The 9,740-nt window shown below is 54.6% G+C and overlaps 1 protein-coding gene across 2 annotated transcripts; it reads right to left on the bottom strand.

Annotated features, from left to right (window-relative positions):
- Positions 1–382: 382 nt before the first annotated feature.
- On the bottom strand, positions 383–9,179 carry Hcn3 (hyperpolarization activated cyclic nucleotide gated potassium channel 3). Of its 2 annotated transcripts, XM_076861319.1 has the most exons (8): positions 8,902–9,179; positions 5,528–5,957; positions 4,522–4,683; positions 3,912–4,130; positions 3,410–3,556; positions 2,753–2,993; positions 1,503–1,667; positions 383–1,083 (listed from the first exon to the last, which is right to left on the bottom strand). In XM_076861319.1, the coding sequence occupies exons 1-8, from the start codon at positions 9,177–9,179 to the stop codon at positions 383–385; spliced, it is 2,343 nt and encodes a 780-aa protein (XP_076717434.1). The 2 variants fall into 2 exon arrangements, with proteins under 2 accessions (XP_076717434.1, XP_076717435.1); XM_076861320.1 differs by lacking the exon at positions 3,912–4,130.
- Positions 9,180–9,740: the final 561 nt, after the last annotated feature.

Raw genomic sequence — 9,740 nt, 5'->3', positions numbered from 1 at the left:
TGGCAGTGATGGTGATGGCAAGCACTTGTGCTTAATAAAGGTGGGGTCATGGATCCAGGCCTGCACCTGGCAGGACCTTGGCCAGGGAGTGCCCTTGTCAGAGGGCTTTGAGTCACTTCTACTTGGCAGTGGAGACATACAGCGCCTGGCACAGTGCCTTGAGCATGGTAGGCACTCGGTACATAGGACAAATGGATGAATGAGTTAGGATGTTAGACAGGCTGTGGATGCTCGAGCTGAGGACGCAGACTATCTTCATGGTGATAAGAACAGACAATCCCGTAGGCAGTGTTTTGGGTCCTCTTGGCCTTCCCCGGGAGGCATCTGCCACTGGGCACACACTACTGCACCCCAATAGCTAAGGCCTGTGTAACCAAAGGTTTCACATGTTGGCAGAGAGCTGGGGGCCCCGGGGGGTGGCTGGTTCAGGCACTGGTGGCCTGGGGGACTGGGCTGTCCCTGGAGGCTTGGCTAGGAGCCCTGATGGGGGCATCCGCTCACTTCCAGAGCCCTTCCGCCTAGGAGAGCCATCGCCTGTTGCCCGCTGAGGCAAAGAGGGTTGGGAGGCTGAGAGTGGGCGGCCCCGAGGTCCTAACCGCCGGCTACCTCCTCCTGGTGGAGGGCCCAGCAGGGACACCTGGGAGCGCCCTGCCCTGGATAGGCTGGCATGGAGGGTTCGAACTGGTGGGGCAGGCAAGCGGGAGGTGGATGCCCATGGCCCCCGAGCCAGCAGAGGGCCACCTCGGACAGGCACCAGTGGGGAAGCTGGGGAGCCTGCTGAGAGTCGAGCAGAGCGAGCAAGGAGGGTGGCTGGAGAATCTGGGGAGAGAGGCAGGGGGCCCCGCTGGTGAGTCAGAGCAATGGCCACATTGGAGGTCACCGCAGCTGCCTGTAGAGGGGCATGCACAAGTGGCTCCCACAGCACTGGCTTCCCACTGAGCCGAGCTCCAGTGCCTGGAGCCAGACCCCGGACACCCCGAGCCATGTCCCTGTCGTGTTGCACCAAATGCTGCTCCATGATACCGCCGCTGCTGCCTGGGCTTGGCTCGGAGCGCTTCCGTTGCAGTATGGAATTCTTCTTGCCTAGAAGTTGTTCCAGGAGGGTGGAGTTAATAATAGGGAAAGAATCCAAGATAGAGGTTGGATGCCAAAGAATGTGAAGGTAACCGCTGTCAGGGATGGGGGTGGGGATGAGGGTATGGAGATAGTGCTGGGGGATGGAGATTGGAAGATGGGGTTGGAAGAAGAGGTTGTGAATCAGAATTGGTGAGGTTCAGGGACTGGTGCTCAGTTGGAGGGCTCAGGGCATGGAGACTCGGGGGGATGTTTCCAGGAGTAGGACACACTGAGGGATAAGGACAGTGATCCACAGCGTTGAAAGGCCTGTTGGGGGCATTTGCTGGGATTGGGTGAGCTGGGTGTGGCCCGGAAGCACTAGAGACTGTTTCTTGCTATAGAGATGGGGTTAGGCACAGCTGGGATCCAGGGGAGACAGATCTCACCTATGCGGCGCAGCCGATCCATTGCCACGGTCTCAAAAGCCCTACGCATCATAGGAAACTCCTCAAGCACTGCGTTGAAATGGTCCACACTAAGTGAGTAGAGTCGGCAGTAGGTGTCGGCCCGCACACTGGCTGTGCGCCGGCCCCGGGTCAGCAGGCAGATCTCTGCAGAAGTAGGAAGAAGGCTCAGAACCCATTTCCAGAGCTCCCTCTCAGTGGGCCTGCACCAGCTGACCCAGAAGTCTCAGGATTCTCCCTAGACTTGGGAGAAATTAAAGCTTTTCGCCTACCCTGGGTCCCTAAATGCTCCAAGCATGTCTCTCTCCAGACCTGTAAACAAATTTCTGGATGACTGCTTCCTGTCTTTCTCACTCTGCTTTTTTCCTTTCCTTTTTTTTTTTTTCTTTTCTCCCCAGCACTAGGGCTGAGACCAGAGGTACTCTCTACCACTGAGTTAGAGCCCCAGCCCGCACCCCTGCACTTTTTTTTTTTTTTTTTTCCAGACAGGGTCTTGCTAAGTTGCCCAGGCTGGTTTTGAACTTGCAATCCTCCCACCCTAGCCTCCTGAGCAGCTGACATTACAGGCATACACTACCATGCGCGGTCATTCTCTCAAAGCTGACAAACAGGCAGATCTGGCTGCCTCCAGACTCCCACTTTAATGCCCAGCCAGCCTCACTGCTCTACCCCAGGAGGAGACCTGGGGCAGCTCACTCCTCCCACCTCTTGAATAAACTCTAAGGATTACCTTGGAGGATAAAAAGAATGCCACAGGAGTCGAGTGTAACAGATGGGGGTGCTGAGGGATGGTGGGTGTTTTGAGGGCTGAGAGGTTATATGAGTCTCAAGTCCCTTTGGGAAGCTGGTAGTACTGCCCCTACTGCCACAGGCTGGGTCCCTGAATCCTAATACCAGGGCAGCTCCACAAAGTTCAAATGCCTAGGGGAGCTCTGCTTCATTCCTATTTTCCCCTCAACTCATAGGATCCTTGGATTCACTGGCTAAGAATCTTAAAAGGCCCTCTGTCTCAATAATTTGTGACCTGACTATGCACTGGAAACTCCTGAGAAGCTTTTAAAAAGTACAGCTCCCCCCTACCCCCAGGCCCCAAGCCTAGAGATTCTGAGCATGCTGGGAAGGGACTGGAACCCTGGTTGTACAGCATAGCCGGAGGGGATCCTGATCCCAGGGAGCATTTGCCCAGTCTCCAGGGAGTGATCCACCCTCCTCCCTCCTTGAGATCTGCTAACCCCCAAAGTAGGATCCATCAGTGAGGCGGGTGTCCCGGGCACCACGTGCCAGCACACTGAGCAGCCCGTGCTGGATGAAGTACATCTTCCTGCCCACGGAGCCCTCACGCACCACAAGGTCCCCCGGCTGGAAGACCTCAAAGCGTAGCTTGGTGAGCACTGCGGTGACGAAGCTGGGGTCAGCATGGGCGAACAGTGGCATATGGGCCACCAGGCCTCGGCAGGTGAAGTTAATGATCTCCTGGGCAGGGGAGGGGCCTGTCAGGTAGGCTGTGCCCCCTGCCCTAAGATCCCTCCAATGAGTTGTCTCCAAAACCCCACCCTGGGGTCAAGATCTGCCATAGGATGGCGATGCTACAGTGGGCCTGGGACCATTCCTAAGCTCCTGTCTTCAAAGCCCTCCCACGGGCCTGAGTGGAACCATCTCCCCAAAACAGAAATCCCTATAGCCCCACCCATGCGTATATCACCCATAAGACCTTCAAGAAAGTCTCAACTCCATAAGGCCCCCCACATACCTGACCTCCCACGGGACCCTCTACAGGCCTTACTCCCTATGACAGTACCTACTGATCAGTTCCTCCTGCCCTGAGAAACAGCACCCCCAGAAACCCAGATCCTTGAAGAGCCCCCTTCAAGGGCCCAGCCCGGCCCCACCTCCCGCAGTGGCTCGCTCAGCTCGCCCAGGATGCTCTCCTCGTCGAACATCTTGCCCTGGTAGCGGTGCTCATAGTACTCATGGATGCGCTGCCGGGTGTCAGCCGGCAGCTTGTGGAAGGACATGTACTGCTCCACCTGCTTATACTGGAGGGCCGACCCATGGCCAGCAGGAGGAGGATACAGAGAGACATGGGTTGGGGTGGAAGGTCACATAGATCAGAGTTAGAGAGGTGAAACATGGAGCCCGATGTGGATACACAGGACCACAAGATATATGGATAATGGTGGATATGGGGAAGACACATAGCATAGTGACAGAAAAAAACAGAAATGGCTAGAGGGGCGGGGCCCAAGGGCATAAGTAGAGGACAAATGGACATGGGTCAGGGAAGGACACAAGAGACCCAACACGGCATACACCAGAATGGGCCTCAAGTCGAGCTACCCAGTCTCCAGCACCTCTCCACACCAACCCCTTCCCTCTCCAATCCCTGCTGACCTTCTCTTGATACTGACGCCGGGAAGAATCCAGGGACTGGATGAGGGCAGTGGCGTGACCGATGAACATGGCGTAGCACGTGGCGCCCACGATCATGCTGAGCATGGTGAGCCAGACGTCGGGCATGCCCACGGGAGCCTGCTGCCCATAGCCAATGCACAGCATGTGGCTCATGGCCTTGAACAGGGCATGGGAGTACTGGCGGCCCCACGAGTGGTTCTGGGGGGCAGAGTACATTGCAGAGCTAGGCATGGCCCCTCAGAGCCTCATTCTCCACCTTCCCCTTTTTCTCTTTTTGAGTCCTCTGCCTGCCCCTTCTACTTCAGACCATCCTCCCAGGAGACACTTGTTTCACTCTGGGGTTCCTGAAGCAAAAAAGCCCTCTTTACAGCTTGGGGGCCCCTTTCTGCTTAGGTTCCATTCCTTGCCTACCCCCTCCAACACACAGACAGTTCCTCTGGGTCTCTGTCCCCCCTCCTCCCTCCTCCCCATCTCTTCCAGTCTTCTTTCTTGATTATCCCCCACCTCCTGCTCCCTGAGGCCATCCCTGCTGCTCAGGCAGAAGAGCCCTCAGAAGGCCCAGGGGCAGCTGAGCCGGGGGACTTCTCACCACCATGCGGTTCATAGAAACCCAGCAGTCAGGAGGGAAGTCCTGCAGCATGGGGACCAGGAACTGCAGACAGCCATCCCAGTGACAGAGCAGGAGCATCATCCCAATGAGGTTGAAGATACGAACCACAGCGCTGGCCAGGTCATAGGTCATGTGAAAGATCTGAGGAGTCCGAGGAGGGGCTGCTGTGGACAGGAACCCCTCCCTGCTGGTCCTTCTCCAGTCCCAGCCTTGCAAATTATCTTTGAACTTCTCCCTTGCCCCCGCCTCCCTGAATTTAAAAAAAAAACGTGGATAGTGTTTGTGTGGAGTTTCTAGCACACATAGATAGCTCATATAAATTAGATCGTGCTTCCTACTCTCATAGGTAGGAAGATTAAGGCCAATCATGTGCCCTGAATCACACTGTAAGTGTCCCAGCAGAGACTCAAACAGGTCTACTGCACAAGCTGCCCAGGTGTGGCCTGAAAAAGAGGGCAGGGGGCATTTCACAATGTAATGTCCCTAGGCATGGATGGAAGGATTAATGCCAGCAGCCCTTTTCCCCTCCAACAACAGAAATAACAGTTAATTTACTCCGAACTTACTAGGCACCAGATGCCTAAGTGCTTTACATGTATTAACTCCTTTAATCTTTCCAACCACACCATAGGTACGTATATTAAATAATAAAACTAGGATCTGACCACAGGACACGAAGTTGCAGAGACCACACTCTGAACCACTAATCTGCTGTCCTGAAGCCGCAGCTCCAGACTCCTCCCACCCCATCTTCACCCTGGGATCAACTAACCCTGAAGTGTTTGTCCAGCTGCTGAGCTCCACTCTCCTGCCCCAACACTCTGCCCCAGGCCTCATCCCCTGAATTCTTTTTCTGTACCTGTTTCACCCCCATCAACTTTGGAATGAACTCAACAACGCTTCACTTATAAAGTCACCAGGAGCCCCACCCACAGAGCCTTCCCTAAGGGCTCTGCGAGCCCCCCTGCCCACCTCCCCACCCCACCTCCTCCCACTGGTGAATGTAGCGGATGAGGCGGGAGAGGCGGAGCAGCCGCAGCAGGCTGAGGATCTTGGTGAACCGAACGATGCGCAGGGCACGCGCCGTCTTGTAGACCTCAGCGTCCAGCCGTGGCTCCAGTTCCACCACCAAGAAAATGTAATCCACGGGGATGGAAGATATGAGGTCAACCAGGAACCAGGTGCGGAGGTAGCGCGTGCGGATGGCCCGCGGTGCCAGAAGGATCTCTGCGCCTTCCTCTACCACGATGCCGGTGCGGAAGTTGAGTACCAGATCCAGCAGGAAGAAAGTATCAGAAAGGACATTGAAGACGATCCAGGGAGGGGAGTTCTCCTCCTTGAAGAAGGTGATGCCCACGGGAAGTACGATGAGGTTCCCCACCATCAGCAGCAGCATGATCAAGTCCCAATAAAACCTAAGGAGGGAGCCGGATAGGGAGTAAGACCACGATATTTTACCAGTCAGTAGAATGACAGAAGATACTGTGACTCCCCACCAACATGGGCAAGAACACAGAATAATGGAATGAGAATAATAACATAAGGATAATATGGGATGAGTCCACTTACACATTAATAGCCACTGGGAATGAGAACTGGAACCGCTATATAGGAAACTGTGCATTATCTAGTAAAGTTGAATAGTTGCATTCCCAGAAACCCAGCAATTCCATTCCTAGGTATGTACACACCAGAGGGAAACAAGCACTCCAGCAATATATATAGGAATATTAATAACAAAATTAAATTTGGGAACAACCCAAATATTCATCAGTAGAAAGTATAGATAAATAAGACATGAAGATAAATACTTTGTGATACATGACATATTCATAGTCTGGAATACTACATGGCTGTGAAATTACCCAATTACAGCTACATCTGCAGTAAGGATGAAGCTCACAAATTTCATAATGGGAAAAAAAAAAACACATAAGGATAATACGGGATGAGTGCACTTACACAGAGTTTAAAAACAGGCAAAACTAAATTACATTCATTATTTCAGGATTCAGAAAAGTGGTAAAACTATTTTTAAAAGTAAGAAAATGAGTACCACAAGACTTAGAATATGGGGTTGGGGATAGCTCCGCAGTAGAGTGTGTGCTTAGCATGCTTGAGGCCCTGGGCTCAATCCCCACCAGCAATAAATAAATAAATAGATGATAAGAATAGGGAGTTTGGGAAATAAATATGAGAACACTTAGCTGAACATTTAGTGGATACTCTCATATTTATGGGTTTGGGAAAGAGATATGAGAGAACTTCTGTGGCACTGGCAATATGCAACCTCTTAACCTAGACAGCTATTACATGACTGTGTGTGTGTGTGTGTGTGTGTGTGTGTATCATCCCTACTATATAAGACCTATGTCACCACTTTTAACTATTCTAAAAGTTAAAAAAGAAAGATAAAGTACTCCAATCCCACAGGGTTGTTGAAAAAATTTCCACTGAAACAATGGATGTGACAGTGCTATACAAGCACTAGCTGGTGTTATGACTCACCCACCCTTTATCCCCAGCTTTCTGAAAAGGTTGTTGCTTCTCCCATCTCCAGCTTTCTGCCCATTCCTAGTCTAGGACCCCATACTCTCCTCAGCCGTCCCCACCCCGTTCCTCCTCCCCAGCACAGTTGGACCTGGGAATCCTGTTTGTCTACGGGGATCTGCACATCTGTGTTCCAGGGGAGTCTGGTCTGTCCTGCCCCCATTGACCTGAGCATTCCAGAGATGCCCCTGCCCAGTGCCTCCACTGCATCTCATAGGTCTGCTCACACAGAGGAACTTCATGGGCAATCCGAGGCAGCAAGGCTTGAGCTCTGCACTCCCTACTCTCTCTAACCTTCCTGTGCCCAGTCAAGGGTATGGGCTAGGGAGAGCCACACTGCTGTGGCAGACGCTTTAGAAATAAGAGGTTGGGAGGGAGCGGAGAGAAGCCTTCACTCAGATAAAATCACTGGATAATCTGAGGCACTCAATTACCAATGGTGGTTTTAATTCTAGGACACATCTAATCCCAGTATAAACCCAGGGCACAGTGCCTTCCGACTCTGACTGAAAAACCAATCCTCCTAGCCCCTGAAAGGTGCTTGGGGGTTCCCAATACGGGCCTTCAGGAAACCCCTCAGATTGTGTGCTTTTGTTCAACAACAAATCCTTGATCCCTCTTTCCCTCTCTCCTGGGCTGCTGAGGAGAAATCCTGTACTGTGAGATTCTGGGAGAGGGGAGGGAAAAAGGGTTTGCCTAGCCATAAGAGCATCTTCACAGCCTGACTCACAGGCGGTCACAAGCCCAGCGGGTGATGCAGAAGAAAGGATGGAGAGAAGCACAATCGTAAGGGGGATATAGCTCCTGGGGATACATATGAGGGTGAACTGGAGAGAGAAAGGGTGACCATGGGGAACTAGAAAAGGTGCACCTGAGGGATGAGAGTGAGGCAGTAAAGAGAGAAGTGGAAAGGACAATGGGAGGAAGAGGAACATTTAAGGAGTGTGTAGATCTGTGGATTCAAGATAACATCTGGGTTCCCAATTGTGTTTCAAGGCTCTAGATTCACACTTCAGCCATTCTGCTTCTTTGGTTCCTCGGGTTAGAAGCTTTGCACATGTTTCTGCCTCATCCAAAAGCTGTCCTTCATTTTCCCCAAGGACAGGGCTGCTCTCCTCCCCTAGCGACCTTGATGTAGAGGTACAGCCTGATGGGGACTGTGAAATGGCCCCACCCCCACCTCCTTTCCTCTTTTCTGGGAGTCACCTGGGGAGTGATTGTGCCCTGGCTTTGCTACCTCAATTGCTCTGAGTATTCGCCTTGCCACACCCTGCGTTCAGCACCAAGGACAGCGACCAGACCCGCTGTCAGGACCCCTGCCCTCTCCAGCGTTCCTGTTTTTCTTGTAGCTTGTCCTGCTGAACTAGGCAGGTGCTGGAGGCAGGGGTACAGGAGGGGAGAGAGCGGAGCTCGGCTGCTGCCTCAGGCTAACCCTTGGAATATGACATAATTTCCCAGATCCCCACCAAACAGGACGGAAAGAAGCAAGGGTTCCAAACTCGGGTAGTCCCTGTAGTCCAGATGGGGTCCCAGGTTCCTGAAATGGGAAAGCCAGGTCTCTGGAGATCCTCTGATGTGTGCTTGCCCCTTTGGCGCCCCAGCCTAACAAATCACCGAGGATCTCCGGCCGGGGATACCCTACACAGGTATTCCCAGGCTAGGCTGAGGGAGGTGACTCTCCTGCCCCACCCAGAGACCCCTGGGCCGGAAATGAAGTGACCTCGGAGGGTGGGGCGGGCCTAGACCCCGCGTGGCTGCCCGCGGGGGTGGGATCCGCGTCTCCCGCCCTCCCTGCCGGGCCCCCAATACCGGAAGTCGCTGTAGGGGTGGATGATCCAGGCCCCCGCTGACTTCACCCTCTCCTGCTCGATTTCCACTGCTTTGTGGCTGCCGAATACCCGAAGAGAGAACTTGTTGACCGTGGGCTGCAGTAGCGTCCCGAGCTGCCTCCTCTTAGGCTCGGGAGCTGACCCGGGGATCGGACCTGAGGCCGCGGGCGCGGGAGTGGGAGCAGTGGGAGGCGCCGCCTCCAGCCCAGGGGTCGTCCCTTCGCCGGCCCCCGCCGCTGGCCGCTGCTCCGCCTCCATGACGACCGCCCGCTTACACCCTTGGCCTCCCACACCCCGCTGCGGCCATGGGGGCGCCCCCCGACCCCTCAGGAGTAGGAGCCGGCGTGGCCCCGCGGGCTTGCAGCGGAGGCGTCTCAGGCTCGGAACCGCTGGCGCGCGGGGCGGAGGGGGTGTGTGCGACAGACTGGCAGGCGGGCGGCGGGCGGGGTGGCGCTGCGCCCCCTGGCGAGGGCTGCGCGAAGACCCGGTCGAGCGGGCGGGGGTGGGACCAATGATGCCCGCGTCCTGGGGGGACTCAGAGGTGGGTGTGGCTTAGCAATCCGAAAGCGGCCCTCCAAGGGTCGGAGCCGAAGGCGGGGAAGCACAGCCCGAGCCAAGGAGAGGGCGTGGCCTAGAGTTGACGGGCTTTTAGCCACTGAGAGCCCGGGAGGTGGAGCCGCCTGCAAGTGGCGGGAAAACCGGCCCCGGGTTTTGCCGGGAGGCGAAGGGTTGGGGGCCAATGGAAGAAGTGGGAAATGGCTTATCAGGTTCTTCTTGCCCATCCTCGCCCGTGGATCTCCAATCATGATTCGTCTTCTC

The sequence above is a fragment of the Callospermophilus lateralis genome, chromosome 7 (genome assembly GCF_048772815.1).
Source record: "Callospermophilus lateralis isolate mCalLat2 chromosome 7, mCalLat2.hap1, whole genome shotgun sequence".
Lineage (NCBI taxonomy): Eukaryota > Metazoa > Chordata > Mammalia > Rodentia > Sciuridae > Callospermophilus > Callospermophilus lateralis.
This window is presented reverse-complemented; position numbering and strand designations above follow the sequence as displayed.

Bases quoted from the DNA above. Each gene is read 5' to 3' on its own strand.
- Hcn3 (XM_076861319.1), bottom strand. From the start codon at position 9,179: ATGGAGGCGGAGCAGCGGCCAGCGGCGGGGGCCGGCGAAGGGACGACC. The intron at 4,684-5,527 runs GTGGGGTGGGGA...CGGACTCCTCAG, and splicing joins ACATTCACCAGTGGGAGGAG to ATCTTTCACATGACCTATGA. The intron at 1,084-1,502 runs GTGAGATCTGTC...AACAACTTCTAG, and splicing joins GGATCGGCTGCGCCGCATAG to GCAAGAAGAATTCCATACTG.